General features: G+C 45.5%; 1 protein-coding gene across 1 annotated transcript in view; it reads right to left on the reverse strand.

Annotated features, from left to right (window-relative positions):
• Positions 1-2443: 2443 nt before the first annotated feature.
• COX20 (cytochrome c oxidase assembly factor COX20) overlaps positions 2444-27221 on the reverse strand; it is a 268147-nt gene continuing 243369 nt past the window's right edge. Inside the window, exon 4 of the mRNA XM_078646951.1 lies at positions 2444-2827. Within this exon, the coding sequence (XP_078503077.1) occupies positions 2683-2827 (145 nt within the window). The 3' untranslated portion in view covers positions 2444-2682. The remainder of the gene's footprint in view (positions 2828-27221) is intronic.

The following is a 27221-nucleotide window of genomic DNA, read 5'->3' on the forward strand; positions in this document are numbered from 1 at the left end:
AATCTGCACCCACAATCTGCACCCACAATGTGTGAGTGGCGTTGCGTGTGAGTGGCGTTGCGTGGCTGAGTGGCGTTGCGTGGCTGAGTGCCGTTGCGTGGCTGAGTGCCGTTGCGTGGCTGAGTGCCGTTGCGTGTGTGAGTGGCGTTGCGTGTGTGAGTGGCGTTGCGTGTGTGAGTGGCGTTGCGTGGCTGAGTGGCGTTGCGTGTGTGAGTGGCGTTGCGTGTGTGAGTGGCGTTGCGTGTGTGAGTGGCGTTGCGTGTGTGAGTGGCGTTGCGTGTGTGAGTGGCGTTGCGTGTGTGAGTGGCATTGCGTGTGTGAGTGGCGTTGCGTGTGTGAGTGGCGTTGCGTGTGTGAGTGGCGTTGCGTGTGTGAGTGGCGTTGCGTGTGTGAGTGGCGTTGCGTGTGTGAGTGGCGTTGCGTGTGTGAGTGGCGTTGCGTGTGTGAGTGGCGTTGCGTGGCTGAGTGGCATTGCGTGTGTGAGTGGCGTTGCGTGTGTGAGTGGCGTTGCGTGGCTGAGTGGTGTTGCGTGTGTGAGTGGCGTTGCGTGTGTGAGTGGCGTTGCGTGTGTGAGTGGTGTTGCGTGTGTGTGTGCCGTTGCGTGAGTGCCGTTGCGTGTGTGAGTGGCGTTGCGTGTGTGAGTGGCGTTGCGTGTGTGAGTGGCGTTGCGTGGCTGAGTGGCGTTGCGTGGCTGAGTGGCGTTGCGTGGCTGAGTGGCGTTGCGTGGCTGAGTGGCGTTGCGTGGCTGAGTGGCGTTGCGTGGCGTGGCTGAGTGGCGTTGCGTGTGTGTGAGTGGCGTTGCGTGTGTGAGTGGCGTTGCGTGTGTGAGTGGCGTTGCGTGTGTGAGTGGCGTTGCGTGTGTGAGTGGCGTTGCGTGTGTGAGTGGCGTTGCGTGTGTGAGTGGCGTTGCGTGTGTGAGTGGCGTTGCGTGTGGGTGTGGCGTTGCGTGTGTGAGTGGCGTTGCGTGTGGGTGTGGCGTTGCGTGTGTGAGTGGCGTTGCGTGTGTGAGTGGCGTTGCGTGTGTGAGTGGCGTTGCGTGTGTGAGTGGCGTTGCGTGTGTGAGTGGCGTTGCGTGTGTGAGTGGCGTTGCGTGTGTGAGTGGCGTTGCGTGTGTGAGTGGCGTTGCGTGTGTGAGTGGCGCTGCGTGTGTGAGTGGCGCTGCGTGTGTGAGTGGCGTTGCGTGTGTGAGTGGCGTTGCGTGTGTGAGTGGCGTTGCGTGTGTGAGTGGCGTTGCGTGTGTGAGTGGCGTTGCGTGTGTGAGTGGCGTTGCGTGTGTGAGTGGCGTTGCGTGTGTGAGTGGCGTTGCGTGTGTGAGTGGCGTTGCGTGTGTGAGTGGCGTTGCGTGTGTGAGTGGCGTTGCGTGTGTGAGTGGCGTTGCGTGGATGATAGTGGGTGTGAGTGGCGTTGCGTGTCTGTAAGTGTTGCTGTGTGGGTGAAAGTGGCACAGAGCCTTTGATGTGGCCTGGCGCAGGAGAAATGCTGCTGCTGCTAATTAAATACAAGAGTGGCCGGGAAGCGGCCGGGAAACACAAGTACGGCCGGCCACATAATTAGGGGAGGAGAAGCCGCACAGCACACGCTGGGAGAAGCCCTTTGATGTGCTTTGCGGCCGCGATGCGCGCTCTGTGCTGGGGGAGGGGGGAGGGCCATTAGCCTGACGAAGGGTGGGAGGGACATTGAGGAACAGATGGCCATGAAAGTGTATGGGCCAAAAGCGCGTGCCTGTACGTGCACTCGAAGAAAACGCCACGAAAAAAAGCGCTGGTTTGACAATCAGTTCGAGCACTTGAATTCTCGGCCATTTCCCATTCCTTCGGAATGGTAAAGGACGAGACCTAAAAAACAATACTGTTTTCATCCTCAAATGGGAAGTGATCCCTTAATGACCCTTTCCCTTTCGCGAATGGCTTACCACCAACTTCAACTTGGTAGTAAAATGCGAATGTTTTGCGACTGCATTTTGGTCGCAAAATATTTGAGAATCCGTATGCCCCTTCCAAATATTCATTCTCAATCGCAAATTGCGAGTTGGTAACAGGTTACCGAATCGCAATTTGGGCTTTGTACATTTGAAAATGCCCATTTACATTCGCAAACTGTTTGCAAACGCAAAATAGCTTTGTACATCTGGCATGAATGCTTAAACATAAAGAGGTAAGGATACCATCAGAGAATGTCCAGCCACAAAGTTCAAACGCTTTGTAATTTTATGTAAGTGAAAAGCAAAGCTTTTCGGAAGGACTGGAATGTTAATTCCCCATACCGCAGGCATCCTTAAAGCGTACGTAAGTATTTCAGGGACAGTCTCTCCACTTAGCATGCTAGTATGGAAGGTGTTCTTGGAAAGGTTAAAAATTATTTCCAAAGACTGCGTCCATGCGCAGCTCTCATTCAAAATGTAATTCCTATTAATAGGACAAACTAACTGATTAAAAAGCCTGACTTACAAAATAAACCCATTTATTAATGTAATTACAATTGTCACTTCATTGCAAGAATCAAATTGGCATTTCATGAAAGAGATACAATTGAGCCACAGTTGAGGGAACATTTTCAAATGAACATGAGCAGCAAATACAACAGAAATAATGTAGGACCATCAGCGAATGGCGTTTATTAAAGACTATACTTTTGACACACAATTCAGTTTAGGATATCCTCAGCCACACTAAAATGATAATTCTAATTCCTGCTTCCTTGATTACTGTTGGTGTCTTTTCTGGTAGGATCTATACTAGTGCCTTCGTACAGGACTCTGTTTTTCAATCCTTCCTGGATCATTTTTTGCTGCATCCTGAGCTTGGCATTATTGACTCTGCAATACATCCTAAAATAAAGAAACAGAGAATTTTACATTTTAGTTTGGTAGCATAGTGTCCTTCAAGTATGTATACAACTTCTTTAGTTTCACCGGTTTGCTTTTAATACACATTATACATTGAGTGAGTGAGATTAACCAACAAGACCTAGGCTCATTTATTTCCCAGTAACCACAGGAGAAAGTCTTTGCCTCATCCCTACCAGTTATAGTTGTGGGTGGGAATCATGTCCTACACTGTTGGGGATAATATATTCTTGGTGAACGGTAACAGGCACATGCAGTTACCTGACACAATGACTCAATTGTAACTCATCCAAAGAGGGCTTAAACTGCAGCTTTACATTCTCATTCGATGGGATTCAAAGCTATTTGGTGGCTGGTTTACTACTAGATCATATTATTTCTTGAGCTAAAGCAGAGAAACACTACATAGATGATGTCAGCCTAATATGGCAGGTTTGAAAATAGGGTTTACTTGTGTTCCACCAATGATTATTCACAAGAAGATACAGTCAATTCGCTTACGCTATGAAAACAATGCATAAGCTTCTTAGATCTCATAATAGAACACGAAGATGGAATAATACACAGACGGGCAATAGGCTTTTTCGCTACACTCGTTTCCATTCACAAAATCTGAAAGACAAATTACTTTCCAGCCAATTCGTAACATTACAACATAACTGCAGTAAAAAATGTATTTCCATATTTTTGAATACCTGAATGATGATGAATTGAATCGCAACAGGATACTCGAAAAAAACTAGTTAAGCATTCAATAAAAAGAGCCTGGTAATGTAGTGTGAAACACAACATTGACAAGAAAGTAAAAGAAGAAAGCACCCCTCAATAGTATCTGTTACCACCTTCAGCCAATACATTAATGGAGTAGAATAAAACTGTAAAGTAAAACTGGCACATCTAGGAGATCCTGCCTACTAAGATAGAAACACTAATTTTCGCCTTATAAGGAATCTGTAATTTAAAATAGGATTTAGTCTAGTCTGAATTTGAAGAAGAAACTGATTAACGCTATTCAATTCATGTTGTGCTTACTGGCTAGAAGAGGAAACCACAAGTGTGGTAACTGTAGTGTGTGCCCACAAGCCGTGACAGGAGATACATTCTCGTACCAGCGTATTACCTTACTTCACAACAAGTTCACTAATTGCAACACCAAAATGTGATTGTTTGTCCTTGAAATCATGCACAGGTTAGAAAAATAAAACAATTTGGAAAAACAAATCTTGAGAACAGAAAACATTACACTACAAAAATGATCCAGTACAAGAATCTAACCTCTCCATTAGTCAGCCACTTCATAAACAACGGGCTTTCTGAAAATGAGCATGGTGGACTGTATTGGAATTTGTGCAGTCAAAACGTGCAGGATTCCAAACCGAGAAATTACTTCTGCCAAGAGAAAGAAGCAAGATTGGTTGTGAAACTTAAGGCCATTGAGAACCGGTTAAAGAAACTATCTGAACTACAAACATACCATTGGCTAAGTATTATTCAAACAACAGCATTCAGCTTCACCACCAAAGGCTGACTGCTACAACACAAACCAAAAACCTTGACAAAATCAATGAGTCATGCTGGCTATCACAACAAGTGACCACACCAACATGTGGCAAAGCAAATGAAATGCAGAAGAGACATGTACAACAAATTGACACTGGATTTAACAACACAGACTTAAAAGTGTCGGCACATAACTACTTTGGTGAGACTCAAAGCAAAACCGAGGCAACAAATGAGAAAAAGACTCATCAGGGTGTCTTGGACGTCCTCCCATGACAACAAGCCAAATTTTAGGATTATGCAAATATGGTATGAAAAGACTGGTGTCATTTAAACGATGAGTGGATATTAATAAGTTGATATATGGGTTTTGTGAGTTGAGTAACAAGCAAACAGTGGCGTGTGTAACGTAGAATTCCCAAAGGTATCTATTTTTGAGACATTGGGTCATTTAAACGATAAGAAGAGAAGATGTGGGAGGTTACCCAGTCAGTCTGGAACTAAATTATGGCACTGGGGCCATTGTTGTTGGACGGGGACGCCAGAGGCAAGGAGAATTACGCCTCCCAGCGTCCCTTGCAGCGCGCTCGCTGCTGACGCACCCAGAGAGCGCCAGGAGGCGACCAAAAGGACGCTCGGGATCCAGCGGCGCGGGACGTGTGCGGGTGTACCCGGGCCAAGCCCGGGCCAAGGGTGGACCCGTCCGCACCCGTAGTTGCCAGGAGTAGGCAGGGCAGGGCCACCCCCTTTCCATCAGGCTAATCAGAACTCTAAGGACATGGTCAGTGATTGAGACTTTTTAACAAAATCTTCTTTTTAATTTGAAAGTTGGGAATTTGAGACCTAAGGTTAACAATGAGTAAGATTAACCAGAAGGGTTCGGGGGGCTCGGGAGTTGAAGGAACACTTGATGCTTTTTTGGTTAGAGCAGAGTCTGTCCTAATGCATGAGATTGAGCTCACCCAAAGGAGGTTATCTCTAGAACCTCGTAGAGCCTCCATTGGAGTCCTCTCAACATGTCCTTTGTTAAATATGGAGCCACCTGCTGAATCGATGACTCAATTAGCTTCTGGGACCACTGCAAAACCAACAGTTCTTTCCACCCCAGCCAGTGATTCATCTGATACTACTTTGTCTCCAGAGAGAGTACTTACTCATCAACAGCGACAAATCCAGACAAATAAGGGGGAGCCTGAGGCCATAGTTTCATCTAAGAAAAGGAAGGCGGGGGCGTGCCGCCTACTATGCATCAGGCTAGCAAAGTGGCTAAAACCAGAGTGGGTGCACGTGGGAAGAAAGGTTGTGCTCATGAGGCTAACACCTCAAAGGTTTCCAACCCAATAGCTAGTAGCTCTCAGGTCTGCTATAATTCGTTGTCTAGTGATTTGGAGCATATGCTTTTGAGTAAACTTGAAGACAAGCTATTGGTTGCCTTGGAACCCTTCGCATCAAAACTTGATGATATTGCACAAAGATTGAGTAATATTGAATGTCAATTATCTTTGTTAAAATGTAATTTATCTGATGGCAGGCCAAGTGGCTCTATCAATCCTGTAGGTGCGCTTATTCCCATCTCAATCCCGCCAAACCCGCCCCCCTTGGATATACATATGGCTGCAAATACTGTCACTCAAGCCTCCCCACTAAACCTGGGCAGCATCGAAGCATCTGTTGAAACCGCCCCATGTGGGAAGGAACCATCTGGGATCACTGGTAGAAGGATGCCACAGGGTGTTTTGGGTGGACACACCAGCAACGACAATCTTAATTTGCCCCCAGAGGCTTCGCCTTATACTATTGTACTTATGAATGTACCCCCACTGCAACCCGGCCTTGAGGCAAACTGGGTGTCACTTAGAAATAAGGCTCTTCACCTAATAAATGCTAAAACTGGGCTGGGTGGTCGTCTATTTAGGGGATTCAAAATGGTACGCAGCGTTCCCTGGATAGGTAAATCAAGGAAATTAAGTTGTGGCGATTGTGTGGTGGTGAACTTTGGGACCCTCCAGATAGTAAAGACCATTTTAGATAGAGCAGGATCAAGGCATCTAAGTAGGGAAGGCATCAATATCTTACCCCTAGGTTTTTTTTACCAAAGCTCTCCAATTTTTATAAGGGGTGGGCTGGACAGCAACATATTGACACATGCTCAGGGAATGTATGGGTATTCGGTACCAACCCATAATAGATTTGAATCCTCCATGAACCTAGAGGATATAGATTGACTTGACCCTGCAATTACAGATGATAACACCATATCTGCATTGGGTCTATACTGTGGGGACCCTAGGGGTTTGCATATTTGTGGTAGTGGTGAGGAAGCCCCAAGCGTATCCCAATGAAGGATGTCATCTGCCAATCTGATTCTTTCTGTACCTGATAGTGTACGGGAGATTGGTAAGGCTTGCACGCCCAACCTTATTGATAAAGCTCCAGGGTCTTGCAAGTTAAATCCCTTTCAAGGAGCCCAAAACAAAAGTGGAGTTCTCACTGAGCCTTGTACTGTCCTAAAAATAGTCTCCTGGAACATTGCGGGGCTTAGTAGCAAATTGGCTTCCACCAAATGGATCTCATTTGTTGAGAAACTAGATATAATATGCTTCCAAGAGACATGCGCAGTAGATCGGGTTTTTTGCCAGGTTTATGTTCATTTCTCCAAACCGGCTATACAGGGTGAACGTGGCAGACCAAAGGTGGGTTTGCCACTGTGGATTAGGCAGACTCAGGAATTTAAGACAGAGGAGATTGACATTGATTCACAGGATATTCACATTGTTAAGATAACTCCGGGTAGTTCCCTGAATGTCTTGCTTATAAATGTTTACTCTAGGGGTCTCCAAGGCGGTAAGGCCTCGAATACTGTAGCCCAACTTGATATATTTTTAATGAATCACAGAGGTCACAGCAACATTTTAATAGCCGGGGATTTCATTTGCACTTATAAACCTCTTGATTGCGAGGACATGAATTTTTCCCTAGGGGAGGATGATCAGTGGTTGATTCCACCCCTGGAGCTTCCTCCCATAAAAAAAATGGACCAGTGCTGCAATCCAATTGAAAGTATTCTGCTTGGAGCATGGGTTGAGGGCGGCAAATGGTCGTACAGTTTCTGATAATATAGGGATGCCAACTTATAATAGTGGACATCGTTCTAGTTGAATTGATTATTTTATCATAAATAAGGAGTTTTGGTCAAAATTGTTAGACATGGTGGTAGAAGCCCGGATAGAAAGTGACCATAATCCACTCTTAGTTACTTTACGGGCTTTGGAGTTAAAGCATGTTGATGCATTGCCATCTTGTGTCGATTTCGTAGAAGGCCACTTGTCTAGCGACACAATACGCCTTAACTGGGCCAAGATTGCACTCAACCCAGAGAAATTGCTAGACATGAGCAATTTGGTAGCTAACACTTTAGTTGTTCTCCAGGATGATGCTGTACAGGGGGTCCATTTGGATAGAGTTGGCCAGGCACATGAGCATCTTTTTAACCAACGTAATTTTTAAATGTTTTTTATAATAAAGAATAAAAAAGGCCCTACTTCATCTAACCGTAAGGCTGCAGCCTGGTATAACTCGAACTGTCGCTTGGTGTACAGGACTCTGGCAGTGGCAATTAGGAGTAAAGAACGGGACACCATTAAAGAGAAGAGGCAGGCTTACAAGTCAGCACAATTACAGGCCAAAAGGAAGTGGGACCAAGCCCATTGGGCACATTTGCTTCGTGCATGTATTGGGAGAGATAGGATGAGATTTTGGCACCTGGTGAAGTGGGGGAGTGGGGATCGGAGAAATGTGCCAGCAAACTATGTGGAACCGGACCAGTGGGTCCGCCACTTTAAATGTCAGTTTGCAAAGGATTCGGGCCCACAGGTCACCTTTGTAATGCCGTCTCCTCCCCCTGCTCTCAATATTACCAAGAAAGAGGTAGAAAATGCTCTCCTTCAGGTCCCCAAGGGCAGGGCACCGGGTCTTGACTGCATTCCTGCAGATCTTTTTCTCCAAGATATAGACTCCTGGGCAACGTATATACAAGTGCTAATGAATGCTATTGATAAGGGTGCTGCGATTCCTAGTTCCTGGGCAGGTGCAGTAATCCTCCCTCTTTTCAACCAGGTAACTACAGGCCTATAAGCCTGATCGATTGCATTCAAAAGGTATCGGCCAGGGTGGTTTTAGCCAGAATGCAGACTTGGCTGGAGGATTGCCACATCCTTTCCGATTTACAAGCGGGGTTTCGACAGGGCATTAGTACAGTGGACCAGGTTTTAAGGTTTGTCCTCATTTACTGGCACACTGTTACCCTGGGTAAAGGTTCAATTTATGCTGCTTTTGTGGACCTTAGGTCTGCTTTTGACCTAGTCACTCGCCCGAAACTATGGCGTAGCCTCATAAAACTGGGTATGCCATTGGATATTTTGGCTTTTGTCATTAAACTCTATATGGATAACTATGCCCAAGTTAGATGGGATTTGGCGGGTAGTACAACAGAAAAGTTCCCAGTAGAGAAGGGTGTAAGGCAGGGATGTGTATTGGCTCCCACTTTATTTTCAATATACATAAATGGGGTACTGGAATATTTTGACAACTACCCAACGGATGCCCAAAGTCTGGCAGGAATAAAGATCCCTCTTCTAATGTTCGCCGATGACACCCTCATTCTCTCCAAAACTAGACAGGGACTACAACGTGCCCTCTCGAGATTCGAGGAGTTCTGTGCAGACCATGACCTCGTTGTCAATGTAGACAAAACAAAGTTTATGGTTCTCCAGAACTCTATTAAATCCATCGGTGAAGTTAGAATGCAGAAAGGCTCGTTAGAGCAAGCTGAGACTTTTTCATATTTAGAGGTATATATTGATTAAAAAAACTTAGCTGGCAGCCGCAAATAGACAGCCTAACGGTGAGACATACCAAACTGTCTGGTGCGCTGCTCAAGGAGCATAGATGCTCTTATACTAAACCTGTAGCTCCTTTTCTCCAAATCTATAATTCTAGAATATGTGCATCAATCCTATATGGTGTAGAACTGTGGGGGTCTGCGAATTTGGAATCTTTAGTGGTGGGTCAAAATAAATTTTTAATATCCTTGATTGGCCTTCCGCAATCGACCCCACTGGTCCCCTTATATTTAGATCTGGGTTGCCAGTCCATCAAGGATGTTGCACATTATAGGTTATTATTATATTGGAGGAGACTCTGGGGACTCCAGAGCTGGCAAACTATGCCCTGGCCTTGTTGGAAGTCAGGGAGTTGGATGTAAACAAGAACATTGCATGGTTTAGTTGTGTTAGAAATATTCTTTATGAGCTGGGGTTAAGTCGTTTGTGGACTTCCCCAGCAGCAAGCGCATTTCCAAGTAAAGCAGAGCTAAAGGCAGTCTATTGGTACATGATAAATCTCAGAAGGTTTACAGTTTTTTCCAGTTCTACCCTGTCCAGCACCTTTCTGGAGATCAAACATAAACCAAAACTGGAGCTGTATTGGGACTTAAACGTGATAGGAAACTATTCCATCAGTTTAGAGTGGGAACTCTACCCACTAAGGCCTTTACCTCGAAATGGTCTAACTCAGATGTAAGTAGTAGTAATTGCCCCTTCTGCCTAGATAAGGAAGAATCAATGCCTCACGTCTTTTTTGCATGCCCTGTATACAGTAACCCGAGGCAACGCTGGCTGAAACCTATTTGTCTAGCCCTGGGTACCAGGTCATATATCGAGGTTTTTAGATTACTCAAAACATCAGCAGACGGACCCATTATGATAGCGACAGCTAAATTTCTGGGTCGGGTGTGGGTGATCCGGTAGACTGAAGGGAGATATAGATAAAGTTACTCCCGTGTCTATCAACTGAGATTTTTATACTCATTATATGATGAATTAATTTTGTGATTAGATGCTCTTTTATAGGCAAATCTCTATTATGTAAGTTCCTGGCCACCAAATGCGGACTGTTTTAGAGTTTATATTAAATTATTTATTGTCTTAATGATGATTGTTATATGTCCCTGAACCAAACAAGTATGGTTATAAAGTGATAATTTGGTATGTTTAACCTGGACTTGATGTTTGTTTGTGATAACTTTTGTGTTTTTTTTTAAATCGAAATAAAGTTTATAAACTGGCACAGCCATTATTGTAAAGGCAACATATGGAACAATAACAAGCCCCAAATTTTGGTAAACAACTAATCTGCTCCCTCACACCTACAGGAGATTGATGTTTTAAAGTAGCAATAAATTAATGTTTTTGCTTTGACCGACAGAATTTGGTTTACTGAATCAGAGGTTTCCCTATTGCTCCAGAAAGGAGCCAACAAGTGGTAAGCCATCCACACTGGGTGATGCAGTACACAGGCACCAATTGAGCAGCCCAGGAATCTAGTCTGGGGCCAACATGAATATCCGTACCAAGGACTTAAGCATGATATTTAGCAGTGTGATAATTAAGTCTGCTTGAATATATTCCCTTTTTTCTATATGGATTGAATTTTCTTTTTCAGTGATTGTTTTTCAAATAATGAACCAGGTTTCATAAAAGCTGAAAACATTACTTCTCGTTTCACACAATGTAAGTAATTAAAGGCTACCAGGGCATTGGTGTTAATTGTTTATTCTAAAAATCTTCAACAATGCTCTGATACAATATATAAACTACAAACATAGTGCAATGAGATAGAAAGGAACTTTGTACCAAACACTTGAGAACCGAGTGCCATACAGAGCTGTCAACACTTTCTTCGCTGAAGGCTACAGGAAGGTGCATCCAGCCTTCACTCAACGGGATTGTTTGCCTGCCTGCTGACGCAGACGAGAATAGCAGATGCTGCTATTTTGCTGAACATTGGTCCTATTGTTCAGAAGAGTTATGCAGGTGTGGACCATCGCTGAAACTAGAAGTAGGTCCCTATTAGTTTGCTGAAAGCAAGATGAGGTGGGAAATATCAATAGAAATAAACTTTATGATATATTCACAGTGTTACAATATTTATTATTCACCTTTCTGATAAGTATCATTGCCACTATTTTGCTTGTTTTTAGAACAGTTACTATCCCCACTGTTCCACTAGGATAAGGTTTTGATTTTAAGTAAATACTGAAAGTATATTCCAAGTGTCCTTATGGTGTTGAGTGCACCTTTCCATGTTGAAAAAGGGCTTTGGTTCCACTAACTATCCTTGCGATATATCACAGGATTGATCATTACCTAGAACACATCTCACTCAAGTAATGCTTAGTGGCCTGCGGAGTGGTTGTGGTCCTTCAGCTTTTCTGTCTCGGGTTGTGACACTGAAGAAGTCCTTGATGACAGAAGGTATAGGAAACTCATTACTGGGCCATATGTTAGAAAGAAATCCTGAAAACAGATCAATGTTGAGCGGTGCTTAATCTTCTATATCTTTGAGTCATTTTGGATGACATACTCAAGATAACAGCTATTACTATTAGAGATGTTCCTTGTAATATTGGTTACCCCTTTAGCTCATATAGACACATCATTTCCGCTGTTGGTTTTCCAGGTGCTTGATTTATGATGGATTTTTCCTGTTTTGAGTCTCATGTTTTTAATCTCATTTATAATGGAGCAATCACCTATTCCAACAGGAGTAAACTTTTGGGCACTAGTTACACAATGTCCCTTTATTAGAGGTTTCCCAAACAAGGGTCAAAGGGTAACTTTCATACTGAATGCACATGTTGCATTATCTGTTCAAATAGTCTATTCATGGGCAGAGTTTTAGGCTGCAGATCCCAACACAGAAAACCTACATTCATATAGTGCTGCCACAATTCTGGTTAATTATGATCTTTATTGTGACTTAGAAGTCCTGTTGTGATACCAAGAACATCAAGCATGATTTAGTAGTCAATCACCCCATGCAATTCAGAATGTTGGACTAGGTCCCAGGAGCAACGAAGGGGCTACCTGGTTTGTACTGGCTGGTTATACATATATCCTGACATAGTTAACGTAACGGCTGCAGAAGTAAGAACATTAGTAAACCAGATAATGGCTATGTATAGGCAACTTTGAAAGTGTATTCTACAATCGACTGCTACAGGAGCATTAGTGTCCGTCTCTGCACAACAAGCGCAACCCCTGGTGCAGGTAATTAGTCCTCAGACTATTAATGCCATTATGGACACAGCACCCACAAAACAAGATGTGATTATGTTTTGATTCACTTGTTATACTAATCAGCTACAAAAGGTTTATCCTTACACAACACCCCAGGACAGACATGCGACCACCTTTAGAAAAGTGTACTATTGGGGTACTATATTTGGGAGTATTAATACTATTAAGCGTGATACACCCTCGCTAGCGGTGTTACCAGAGATGTTAAAATAAATCTGAAATGAGGCAGTCGCTGCACCTGCTCCTGATTTTGGAATGAAACTAATATGTAATTTTGAGGCAGTTTTATTAATATTTATGAGTAACATTCGAGGAGAAGTTGCAGTTCTGGCAGTGGCCCAACGGTTCACATTCAAGATCAGAAGCAGGAGCTTCTTACAATTATTTTAGAAGTTTATAAATAACTTTGTGTAAGTTCCCGAGCCACAAAACTGCAATTCAAAGAAAACAAGCATTTACAATGCAATGGTATCGTCTTTGTTAAAGTTAGAGCTATTGACATTGCTCATGACATTATTTTTGTTTTTAAAACATAAATAAATGGCATTGTCATTTACAATGCCAATAGCTTAATCTCTCGCAAATGCGAGACCTATTGCATTTGCACCCACACACACACACACACAGAGTCACACACACACAGCCACATGCACCCACACACACAGAGCCACACACAGAGCCACACGCGCCCACACACACACAGAGCCACACACACAGGGCCACACACACACAGAGCCACAGTCACACACACAGAGCCACAGCCACACACACAGAGCCAAACACACAGAGCCACACACACACACACACACAGCCACACACACACACACAGCCACACACACAGACAGAGCCACACACACAGAGCCAAACACACAATCACACAGAGCCCAACACACACACACAGAGCCCAACGCACACACAGAGCCCAACACATACACACAGAGCCCAAAACATACACACAGAGCCCAACACACACACACAGAGCCCAACACACACACACAGAGCCCAACACACACACACAGAGCCCAACACATACACACAGAGCCCAACACACACACAGAGAGCCCAACACACACACACACAGAGCCCAACACACACACACAGAGCCAGAAACACACACACACACACAGAGCCACACACACAGAGAGCCACACACACACACAGCCACACACAGAGAGCCACACACACACACACAGCCACACACACACAGCCACACACACACACACACAGAGCCACACAAATACAGAGCCACACACACACACACAGAGCCACACACACACAGAGCCAAACACACACACACACACACACACACACACACAGAGCCAAACACACACACACACAGAGCCACACACACAGAGAGACCCACACACACAGAGAGAACCACACACAGAGAGACCCACACACACAGAGAGAACCACACACAGAGCCACACACACACACACACACAGAGCCACACACACACACACACACAGAGAGCCACACACAGACAGAGAGCCACACACAGAGCCACACACACACACACAGAGCCAGCCACACACACAGAGAGAGCCAGCCACACACACAGAGAGAGCCAGCCACACACACACAGAGCCAGCCACACACACAGAGAGCCAGCCACACACACAGAGAGCCAGCCACACACACAGAGAGCCAGCCACACACACAGAGAGCCAGCCACACACACAGAGAGCCAGCCACACACACAGAGAGCCAGCCACGCACACAGAGAGCCACACACACAGAGAGCCACACACACAGAGAGCCACACACACAGAGAGCCACACACACAGAGAGCCACACACACAGAGAGCCACACACACAGAGAGCCACACACACAGAGAGCCACACACACACAGGGCCCAACACACACAGGGCCCAACACACACACACACACACACACACACACAGAGCCACACACACACACAAAGTCACAGAGACACACACACAACCTCACCCCGGGGAGTCTCCTTATTTACAAATGGGTTATTCGAGGCCCCCACCAACTCCCAGAGGTCACCCGTTGCTTCCCTCAGTGTTGGTCAGCCACACGCCCATCTCTGCCCAGTAACGCCCCAGTGAACAGAGGCAAGAAAGAAAAAAACGATCCCAAGCAGGGAACAGAGGCAAGAAAGAAAAACACGATCCTAAGCAGGGAACAGAGGCAAGAAAGAAAAAAACGATCCCAAGCAGGGAACAGAGGCAAGAAAGAAAAAAACGATCACAAGCAGGGAACAGAGGCAAGAAAAAAACTAGCACAGTCAGGGAACAGAGCAAGAACAAACGAGCACAGTCAGGGAACAGACCAAGAAAAACGAGCACAGTCAAGGAACAGAGCAAGAAAAAGCGATCACAAGCAGGGAACAGAGGCAAGAAAATCGCGCACAAGCAGGGAACAGAGGCCAGAAAAGCGAGCTTACCGTAGCTGTGAGTGGTGCGCCTTCTTCACCTCCTTGTCTGCGACGTCACACACACACACACACACACACACAGCCCAGTGGCAGGCAGGGAGCACACGGTCCAGGACGGGAGGGTGAAAGCCGAGGAGGAGAGAGGGGAGGAGAGAGGTGAGAAGAGGGGTGGGGGGAGAGGAGGCGACGGGAGGAGCACACAGAGCCCAGCGGCATGCAGGGAGCGCACGGTCCGGGGCGGGAGGGGGAGAGCCGAGGAGGAGAGAGGTGAGAAGAGGGGTGGGGGAGAGGAGATGACGAGAGGAGCAGATAATTAGCGCCCCGGCCGCCCGAGAGGGATCAATTAACCAGCCCCGCTTCAGCAGCTTCCCTCTGCGGAGGGGGGGGGCAATGGGGATAAAGGGGAGACGGCGGAAATGCGTGGCTCCTCACCGCACGCCCAGCAGTGTAGAGAGGAGAACGCGGGCAGGGTGGAACACAGTCTACAGTGTGTCTGCTCACGCTGCCTCCATATGCCAGTCGGCCCTTTGATTGGTTAATAATAACACCAATGTAGAGCCGTCTTGGGCGTGCAGGCAGCGTGATGGGGGGGCGTGTTTTTTCCTGAAGACGTCACGGAGAGAAAGGACAGGAAAAAACACGCCCCTCAATCCGAAACGGACGGGGCTTAGAGTGACAGGCAAAGGTCTTCTCCAATGGCTGTCCGCCGTTTAGGAATCCAGCCAATGGAGAAGAGCTGGCTTGTTTAATCCCCATACTAGAGACATAAAATCTCGCCAGCGAGACTGCGCAAGCGCAGCCTACGCTAGCGAGACCTAAAAATTCGAATGAGGGCTACAGTAAGGCGAAAGAAAAATAAAAAAATGTAATTGAATCCTCTCTAGTGCAGGAGTCTAGTACAGTTGGATATAATTTAAGGAACTGTGATAAAATCAGAAAGCCGGATCAGTATCAGTATTCTGATAGCTGTTCTTTTCGTGCTTTACAGGGCTGTGGGGACAGTAAAAGGACACAAAGATGTGGATGGACTGAGTATCGCATAAAGGACGAGTAAGACAACGCGAAAAGTGATCAAATTAGCATAAAGATGAAGAGAAAGGTTTGGACGCATAGATTAATTTTTAGGGAAATAAAGTAGCCAGTGTAGGGAAAATGCATGACATATAAATTATGGATACGTCTGCAGAACAGGACTTGAACAGTAGTGCTTCTGGAGAGTGCACCAGAAGTGACAACAGTTCTCCAGATTCTCGAGGAGCATCTGGTGGCAACTACAACTAAAGAATACAATCAGGTTGGATATGTAAACCCCCTAGACACAGTTTACGATGGAGAAATACAAATTGAGGGTGATATATTTGCACAACTTCAAAGCTATAGCCTGGTCTCATTTGCCAGGTGCCTATGACATCATCCTCGCAGAGGATGACTAGCCTCCAGTTTTCAAGCGTGACGCACTTTAAGGTAAGAAGGTAATCATGTTAGTGTTTTTCTTCCTTGGAAATCTAAAGCACTCATGGCAAAATATGTGGGTGCATGGGCCTTAAAGCAGAGTACCAGGAAACTGTGTGATCCCCTTGATCCAACAATCAAATGAGAAGTTGTTTAACTCGCATATGCAGATAATAATTTTATGCATATTTATTGTAGGGAGAATAATAATCCCTCCTGTGACAATTATCGAATGTCTTGAAAAAGATGGTGTGACAAGTAATAGCCATCGAAACGCGTCAACGCAAATTTGAGTACAATCCTGAAGTCTGACACTATTGTGGAAATCCAAATTATATTAATGTATGATACAATGTGTGAAATATAAGATATTGGATGTACATTAGTACCGGACAAGCTTCATGTCCTACAATTTCTTTCTGTCTGTCTTAATTATGCAGGTCATAATTAATGTTTGTTAGATATTCTTTTATGGGATTAATATGATGTTTTTTATTTGAGTGATTTTATCAATTGTATTGTGTTAACATATACTTGACGAGATTGGGTTTTTTAAGAGCATTACACCATCAATGTATTTCTATCTAATAAAGTGTGTTTTTTAAATATTATAGGCGTGAAAGTACTGATATTTAGTACATTGCTATTTGTTCATTTGATTGTTGGATCAAGGGGATCACACAGTTTCCTAGTAATAGTACCTCATTTCCCTTTATTATATTAAGGGGTACCTCTCTTTTTCTTACACCTTAAAGCAGAGTACTACATTATACAGTAACCAAACAGGGTTGGACAAAGTATCTGTTTCACATACGATTCCTCTCGGAAGAGAGGCCCAAGTTCACGATCTATGTTATCTAAATTCAGCATTCTATCCATTATCTGTTTTTTTGCTTTTGTTGACCTAAGTGGGAAGGGTATGCCCAGACATGGATCCCGTGCTCACTGTGCCACTGGATTCAAGCTAGTCTGGCTGATGAGGTGAACTGGCTTGGCAGTTTGGCCTGGACTATTCCAATGAAGAGCAGGGTCTAGACTGATTTGCTTATGGCTGCGTCCAAACTGGGGTGGCATGGTGAGCAAAAGAAATGATGGATTAAACCCAGATCTGTGACTCGGGGTGATTGTTTGCATTGTTCAGCATTCTGTCCATCATCTGTTTTTTTTTACTTCTAGGTTATCTAAAGCCAGAAGATAAGTGGAATATAAAAGCTATTTTAGATCAACCATAGGCATAGCACTACATTGTCATTCCACCATGAACACTCCTCTTCTTCGGGTGTTTAAACCTGATCATTCAAATAGAACAATTTTAGACTATAGAAATGTAAATATACATACACATGCACTAATAAACGGTCACAGGCACCGGATTCATTTCCAATCTAGTTAAGACAAACTACACTCACTATATCTGAAGGATTATTTAGTCAACATAGCACCTGACTCCCAGTATCAAACCACTCTGTTATTCCACTACTTCCAATATGCTTATACAAGATTGCCTCATGAGTACAAGAACAGCGCTGCGCTCTTTGCAGTAAGGACTATGGAGATCCCACCAGAAGGTCCCGGACTACTACCTGAGCTGTTCTCGATCAGACATCTGACAGGAGTGCTTCTGGGGGCAGGAGATGCGTCACAGCGTCTGTTTGGTAGTGCTACTGCTCTTCCCTTCTGCTCATGCGGCCTGCTCAGCCTACCCAGCTCAGCCACATCTAGCTGTGCCACAGTGGCACGGCCGCCCAGGAGACCTAAGTGGAGCTGTGCGGGCCACTGAATCACCTGTTGCAGACAAGAGCTGCAGTGGGGTGGCCGCGTGGGGCGAGGTAGCTGCGCATTAGGCACAGCGCAGTTTGGTTGAGGCTCGAGTCCATTGACCAGATGTACCTATAATCTTTTGTTTGATGCAGGATATAGGCCAATGGACATGAGCGTGTACTGTTTCTTGACAGTGTAACATTGGGAAGGGGAGTATTGTAGCTTAACTCCGGTTCCTCAGGCCCAAGAGCATGAACAGACAAATGCCAAAGATTTTGATTAAAGTCCCCAGTTATGATTATAAATAACCAGTCGTATTTGGTAGGCTAACAGACGATCAGCCAGATAAACCTATCTTTAGGCTTTCCTGTTTTCAGTTTCTATTTTTGGTAAATTCTGGTGGTGTTTTTTCAGTGTTTTCCAGTGATTTAAAAACTTCAAAAAAACAGTGCTTTTCAGTGGTTACTCATTTTCGCGCCATAAAAAACAACTGAAACAGTGTTTTACCGGTGTTTATGGAACGCTTTGCTTTTATTATTGCTTGCTTTCTTCATCAGACCCCAGCCATGGTAAGGACCACACAGTATGACATTTAAAGTGGATAAGAGGGCGATCATGATGTGTGCTGAAGAGATGAATGCCAGAATGTCACAATCTGACCAGACCAAGCAGTGTATATAGGTACGAATTACAGAGAATCATTTGTGGCAGCCAGCAACTTCTCACAGTTCGGATAATTTTTCCTAATTTACCCTACAATATCACTGGGAGCTTCGGACGAAGTGATTTACAAGTGTTCATATGTGTCACCAGAATGACACTCTACAAGCATATTACAAAGTTACACGTTGGATGAGCCAAACAGAACGTGTATTTAGAAAGTGTATTTTCGCCCCGAAGAGCAAGAGCACCACAGTGCTAAATAACTGATATTTATTGTTTCCCCACTCTATGGCACTCGTCTTTTCAACCTCAGAAGATGAAAGGCTGAGTGGATGGATGTGTCAGGATTTGAACTAGGTTCCATTAAGTCAAACACGGGTCCCTACAATGGGTGTATTAATCCACGGAGCAACCAGCCCTGGATATTTTTTATTTTATGTTTTTTTTTCTACATTTTTATATTTTGCTAAACATTGATGATATGCATATATACCTCTAGGGCCTAAACCTTAAATTTTTTTTACATTTTTCTTCAGAAATTGTATATTGCTCTACATTTCAGAATATTAATACAGTCATGAAATACTTTCCATTGTCCTTTGATTCTGCAGCTCTGATTTAACAAGCATTTGCAATGCAATACGTCTCGCATTTATGCAAGTGTAAGCTATTGGCACTGTATTTAAAAACAAAAATAAAGGGCATTGTTATTTGCAATGTCAATAGCTCAAACTTGCGTAAATGCGAGACCTATTGCATTGCAAATACTTGTTTTAAACGAAAGCGTGAATTGGTCACTCAGCAAGTTGAAAGTTATAGTCTGTGTTCCAGAGTCGCCACCCCTCTCCTGCTCAGAGAGTGTCGCATTGCATTGTATCATCAATATAGCGCCCTCACACGACTTGTGTGCGCGAAGCACTGTTTGGTACTTCATTTGGGGCCATATGTATCAAGCAAATTCGCATTCGCAAAGGCAGAAATTCACAGAATTTCGGCCTTTGCGAATGCGAATTTGCTAAATGGTATGTATAAAGCAAAATCTGGTGCAAAACAAGGAATCGCAAAAATTGCGATTCCTTATTTTGCAATTGCATTTGAGGAATCGCAAATTTTGCGTTTCCTTAAATGCAATGTATGAAGCAAATACATTTTGCAAAATGTCCTTAAGGAATCGCAAATTACCACCAACTTCTAGTTGGTGGTAAGTTGTGAATTCCTTGAAAAATGCAAATTTTACATTTTTCAAAGTGCCATGTGATGCACATACATGTCCTTAGGGCATGTATGTGCGCCACATGTGCACCCATGCATATTTCAGGGGTGCAACAGGGTGTGCACCCTTGAAATTATTCTCAATTTGCGATTAGCAAATTGCGAATCGCAAATTGAGAATAACTTCCCGTTCATTCCTATGGGCCTCCTGGCCCATCAAAATGAATGGGAAAGTATTCCTTAATTGCGATTCGCAATTTGCTAATCGCAATTAAGGAATTTTAAGAAATCGCATACATACCTATTTGCAATTCTCAAATAGCGATTTCTTAAAAATCGCTATTTGAGAATCGCAAGTCAGGTTGGTGTCTTTCAAACTAATGGCTCACAGCGCATATATTGCATTTTTTGCGTTGTTTACGCGTGGGTACCATTGGCCAGCTGTGCCATAGGATCCAATATCTAAATATGGTGCCCCAGCTCACATACAGCCACAATACCTTCGGGTTGAGTTCCTGCTATATCATACTGCCGTGGCTGCTGAAGTTAATGGAGCGTGAGGTCTATTGCAACTGCGAGGTGTACATATTCCGTGAATGTGCATACAGCTTGCACTGCTGTACTTGAGCTGTGCCTCTTTTGTGCGTGCAATGGAAGGTGCATGGCTGTGCTGTTCCTATTGTGTGTGTGATAGACTCTTGCACTGCTGCTGTCTGTTATTTACCGACCCTAGGCGGCGGAAGCTTGCTCACCTAATGAGTGAACTGTTTCAATTCTAGCGCCTGTTATGTAGCTGTTCTGTGTGCTCAACTCGAGTGACTTTCTGGTGTCTCTCCGCTGTACTTTCTGCTTGTGAAAAGAAAGTGTGCTTTGCCTGTTTTATCTGTGTGAGGGATGCTTGCTCAGCGGCTGCCTGTGCTTAATCTGGGCCAGTGGCTTTCGGCGCTCGGCAGAATTGTCAACATCGACTCTTATGACACTCTGCCACGCTGTTAGTCTAATTTAGAAATTAATACAAAAGTGTATTATTAAATGAGATACATTAGAAACGACTAATACCTCTGCTCAAGCCATTCTAACAGCTTTGGGTATCTGGAATGTCCTGACTAGTCGCACTTGTAGCAGTGTGATGTTAATAGTTCTGCTGGTACTGTCATTGGCTGGACTCGCATGGGCAATAAGGTAGCGCAAGCTACAGTGGCCTCCTGACAAAGCCCTGGCACTTTTTTTTTTACAAACTAAGCACTTCTGCCTGCGCTGTATCTATTTACAGCAGGATAGGGAAGTTACACCGCTCCTGCCTGTGCAGTGCCTGTTCTCAGTACCCCCGTGTGTAAGTAGGGCAGTCGGATCCGAAGGTTCCAGTTCATCTTATAAACACAAGGTTTTTTTTAGATGCCTTCGGTTCTTCACAAAAGCTCTACCCAAACAAATTTGATGATGAAAAAGCTTGAATGTGGCACTTTTTTTGTGAACAAGGTCGGCATGAACAGTTCATTGTGCTCATTCAGCGCTTTGAAGCAGCAGGAAGGAACCATGAGGCGCTTTAACTGCAGTAAATAAATACATGCAATACTGCACACTGCTTCCGCCGCCCCTTCTCACACAGGGCTAACATTAAGAAATGCTACGAGGAAGAGGTTTACTTCCTAATTGTTTCAAAGCTCTGTCATTTATAAAAGCGCAAGCAATAATAAAGATTTGACTAAGACCAACGATAGCAATTATCAATGCTAACACTGGTGACTCACCTCTTGCACGTTTACAGCAGGCGCTGCCATGTGGTGTGACCCCCCCCATAAAATCGTATGAGGTGTTAATTTTTTAATCTCGGGTGAAAGAACAACAAAGCCTTGTGAAGTGTTTCAACAGGGGGTGTAAAGCACACCTCGCCACCTCCTGTGGTGTATGTAGCCAGTTCCTCCTCAGGGCGCAGACACTGGCGGCGAGTCACAGTCCCACAGTTAATACAAAAGGCAGACCCCGTGGAACTGAAAGGAGCGGACACCCTAGGCCGGCTTGAAACTCTGGGCTTTGGAGGAAGTTGCACATTTATGGAGAACAGCCGCCTTCTTAAATAATTGAGTTGCAGAACAGTGCCAAATATTTAGCACGAAGGAGATGATAACTTTTAAAAATAAGGCTCACAGCATTGTTACTTCAATTAAAACAAGAGCACTGCGCTGAGATTAAAGGACACTGGCGCTCGGGGTTTAACTTAAGCCCCGGTGGAGACATACACTACAGCGGGGAGGGGCACAGAACTATCGCCGAGTGCAAAGCGCAGCGCCCATTTCAAGAGCACCGCCCTAAAAGTAAAAGTGTGTTTAAAGGCCATGAACAGCGGGAGGAGGATGAAATGTTTCATGAAATTACCGATGCCTAGCTCGGATGCTGGGTTTGTACTGCTTTGGCTCCCTCAAGTGGTCAAAAGGTGCAAATGGCCAAGTGGTCAAATAAATTTGAAAAATTCAGCGATACTCGGTTTAAACCGGGTCAGCTGATTTGCAGTCGGTATGGTAATATCGAGCAGAGTCGGTTTTAACCGAATTCCGGACAGCCTACCTATCTTCTAGGGCCTGAATGCAGCCTGAATGGAGAACAGGGGAGTGCACATGACTGGTTTGGGAGGCCTGAGAGTGCCGACCAAACAGTCATTGCGCACTCAGGAGTGGGCAAACAACTCCTCCCCTGCCCTGCCATTTAGGCAAAGCAGCCCACCCACCTGCAAAAAACCCATAAAATGCTAATAACTAAAAGTTATTACCTTTTCATGTTTTTGCTTCTCGCGCTGGGAGAAAGCAGTGGTGCGACGATCCTCTGCCAAAGCAGAGGAGCCGCCACTGGTTTGGCCACAACTGCTCGAGCGATCATAAAAGACTTGCAGTGCCTGGAGGAAATGGGAGCAGTTCAACCCTTTCATTTAGACAATATGAGTGCGTTTGGTGCCAAGGAGTTTATGGATGCGATGTCTGCTCTCAGGGCACAACTGCTACATTTACAACCGTTCCACCCAGAATTAAACAGCCTAGTAGAATGAGCTAATAGTACTTTTAAACAAGCCTTGATCACTAGGGTACTGGTTACAGGACTGACTTTGCTGCATTTCCTTTATGCCATTCAGAAGGAACTAACTTGCCTATAGAAGTACTAGATGGTCCTATCCCATATGACTTACTCTTCGGAGTACCAATCTATGTGACTGACCTTGATGTCCCTAGAAAGGCGATTCTTCTACCAGTTTAAATTTGTTGCAGACTGTACAAATAAAACACACGTTACTGCACAAGTTTGCTTGACCTAGTACCTAGTTGCCAGGTTACGCGAGATGAGGAACGGTAGGAGGTAATGAGGAGGCACACTTTCAAGGGGAGGGGAAAGATATAAGGGTGAAGGGAAGAGTTAAGAGAAGAGAAAGAAAAAACAAAGGTGGTAGTGGGGGAGGCTAATGGGATGGGCACCGGAGATAAATAAATAAATACCATGCCATTTGACATGACAGAGGGCACAAGGCCCAGGGGTGAGCCCCCAATCATCAGATGAGGCTGCGGCGTTGATATATATGGCACTACTGCGAGGGGCGGGTAGTTTGTGCAGCTGAGGCCACTGTTCCTGTGATGATCAAAGATCACAGATCGCCCTGAAGAAAGGGTGACCATATGAGGAGAAATGTTTCAGACTTATCTTGCAAATTATAGATACCCTACTCGTAGGAGGATGTTTTATACATTTCTATGAGCCATTCCTTGTAAGGGTGGTGGAGAGCACCTGCGACAAAGTATCCAGAGCTTAGCTGCCATCAATGCTGTGTTGAGCAATATGTGTTCATGGTGGGACAATGAGGTGGAGTCTGTAGTAATATGCAGATTGTATGTCCACAGCGCTAGCAATTAGGTTGATGTAGTAATCCTGCCGGTTTAAGTTTTGTCAGCGTCCTCGGTCATTCCTGTACCATTTTAAAGAGGCATAATTTCATCCTAGTCCCTCTCGCTCGATGTTTCAGATTGTCCAGAAGGTCAGCCCAGTCCTCTGCCTCATATTCCACCTTGAGTCGATCCTGTCACTTGTTGTGCAATTTCCCTGCCTGTAGTTGGAAGTACAGGTGATGTAGCAGGAGATTATAGAAGCCCGACAGCATTCCCCTGAATTGTCCCCAGGTGTTGAGGAATATAAGCACCGGGAAGGACAGAATGACCCAGGGTTCAGTGCCTAGTCTAGAGTGAGAAAGTGGTGTAGGTGTGCATATTTCCACTGTTGGTGGGGGCGGGGAGGTATAGAAGGAATTCCTCTCTGAGTGTTTCAAAGGGCTCGAGGGCCCCTGAGCTATTACGTGATTCAGTAAGAGGATCCTCACCTGGTGGCAGGGACCCCATTTGATTATTTTCCCTCCAATGCAGTTGCTGCCACTGCACCATATTCTCACCTTACCGTGGAGATTGGCATCCACCGATAGGAGCCCCCATGTTTTTGTCACAGCCTGGATCATAGGGTTTAATGGTCCATGAGTAAAAGTATTGTGTTTATATAGTGAGTGCAGCCTGGGAGGGCTTTCCTTTATGCTGTTCCCTATATTGCATTGTATTGTAATTGCATTTGTATAGCTCTTACTACCCCAGTCAAGGCGTCAAATAACTTTTTTCGGCGAGTAGCACGCTACTCCGGGACCCAAAGAGGATTAGTGTTGAATTAGGATAATGAAACATGCAAGTAAACATGCACAAAAAAACGGATCACAAGCAGGGAACAGAGGCACGAAAAACCAGATCACAAGCAGGGAACAGAAGCACGAAAAACCGGATCACAAGCAGGGAACAGAGGCACGAAAAACCGGATCACAAGGAGGGAACAGAAGCACGAAAAACCGGATCACAAGCAGGGAACAGAGGCACGAAAAATCGGATCACAAGCAGGGAACAGAAGCACGAAATACCGGATCACAAGCATGGAACAGAGGCACAGAAAACGGATCACAAGCAGGGAACAGAGGCAAAGAAAACGGATCACAAGCAGGGAACAGAGGCACAGAAAACGGATCACAAGGAGGGAACAGAGGCACAGAAAACGGATCACAAGGAGGGAACAGAGGCACGAAAAACCGGATCACAAGGCCGGCCAGAGAGGTGAGACCGAGGGGGGTCGGAGAGTGCTTGAGTCGTGCTCCCCCCCAGACGGAGGGGGAGGGGTGATCGGTGGAGAAGCGGATGAAGGACCAGGTTGGCCACAGTGCAAAGAGCACCCCCCCCCGATTGAAAGGCCCAGAGGACGGGTGTGCAGAGGCCCAGACCGGAACTCAGGGCACCAGTATCGAACTAGGCCAGGAGCGTGGCCTAGACCTCAGGGCCCGTCAGTACAGCACAGGTGAGGAGAGGCCGGGGAAGGGACGCGGGCCATACGCAGAGCAGGTGGAGAAGTCACCAATTAAATCCAGGCCAACGGGCGCCGGAAAGCCACCGCCGGATCACCTGGAACACTAGGGGGAGGGGAGGGCGGGCCAGTGGGGTCAGAAGGGGCCCACCAATTCAGACTCTGCGCCGCAGCTTAACACAGTGGCCGCCCCGGTTATTCCGGCGGCTGCTCAGCCCCAGAGGCGGCCCCGCTGCTCTCCCGCTCAAGAAGCACCACCATAGTGGGAGCGCGGGACTGCTCTTCAGAGCCTGGGCAGCGTGCAGGCGGCTCGGGCTGGGCTGGCTGCGGTGGCTGGGCTAGCGCTGCTGGTCCTCGTGCTGCTCTCGGCTGGGGAAGGGGGGAGGAGGAGCTGGCACATAGGAGCCCCTACACGAACCACCACGAGGAGGCAGGAGGAGGGACCCGTGCCGTGTGAAGCCACAGAGGGGCAGTGGAAGAGGCGGCAGGGGCTAAGAAAGACAGGTTTCAAGGAGGAGAGAGAGGTTGTTAACAGTTAGCGAGCTCCGGCTGGAAAGCGGACCACGCCATACACACCGCCATGTTTCTCCGAGGTGAAGCAGGAATGCCTTGGAGAAACCACCGTCATTTTCGGGATTGAGGGGCGTGTTTTTCTTTCTCTCCTCTTCCCATTGGCTGGAATGTAAAATGCCAGCCAATGGGAAGAGGAGAGTAAGAACCTAAAAAAACACACCCCATAATCCCCAAAACACGGGGCTTAAATGGACAGACGGCCCTCTCCTCCAATGGCTGGCCTCCGTTTAGGAAGGCAGCCAATGGCGAAGAGGGGCGGGTTCAAGCCCCTCACTGAAAAACATAAGATCTTGCCGGCGAGACTGCACAAGCGCAGCCTACGCAGGCCGAGACCTAAAAAGGTTTGTATTTATATAGCACTTGTTACCCCTGATGGGGTGTTGAAGCACGTGCTACTCCGGAAACCCATAAAGGATTAGTTGAGGATTAGTATGGTGAAATATGAAAGTAATTTGAGTGGTGGATACTAGTCAGTTATTTGGAGTGAGAAGGATAGCGGAGGGATAGAAGGGGAAGAACGGTTTGCATTCATATAGCACCGGATACCCCTGATGGGTGTTGACCACTTTTCTAGCGAGTAGCACGCTACTACGGAACCCATAAAGGATTAGTGTTCAAAATTAGTATAGTAAAATATGAAGTAATTTGAGTGGTGGATATGTTATTCGGTTATTTGGATAGAGAGGGTAGGTGTTGGGATAGAAGAGGGAAAGAGGTTTGTATTTATATAGCGCTTGCTATCCCTGATTGGGTTTTGAAGCGCTTTTTGGCGAGTAGCACGCTGCTCTGGAACCCATAAGGGTAAGTGTTGAATTAGTATGGTGAAAAATGAAATTAATTTGAGTGGGGGATATGTTAGTCAGTTATTTGGATTGAGAAGGGTTGGGGAGGGGTAGAAAAGGGAAAAAATGTTTGCATTTATATAGCACTTGTAACCCTGATGGGGTGCTGAAACGCTTTATTGGCGAGTAGCACGCTACTCTGAAACACAAAGTATTAGTGACGAGTTAGTAGAGTGGAATATGGAATTTGAGAAGTGAACATGTTAGTCTGTTATTTTGATTGAAAAGGATAGTGGAGGAATAGAATAGAGAAGGACTTTTTCCCCCTTTTTTTTAGGTCATAGCAGTAGGGGGAGGCTTTTGGATGAGTAAAAAGGGTTTTTGGAGGGGAAGAGTCAGAGGGAAGAGTTCAGAGAGGTTTGTTTTTGGGGATCGGTATAGTAAAAGAGGTGTCAGATGATGCAAGGAGGGGTAGAGTAGGAGAGAGTCTAGAAAGGGTTATTTTGGGGATCAAAGTAGTGGTATG

Source organism: Lissotriton helveticus, chromosome 6, assembly GCF_964261635.1.
Source record: "Lissotriton helveticus chromosome 6, aLisHel1.1, whole genome shotgun sequence".
NCBI classification, from domain to species: Eukaryota; Metazoa; Chordata; class Amphibia; order Caudata; family Salamandridae; genus Lissotriton; species Lissotriton helveticus.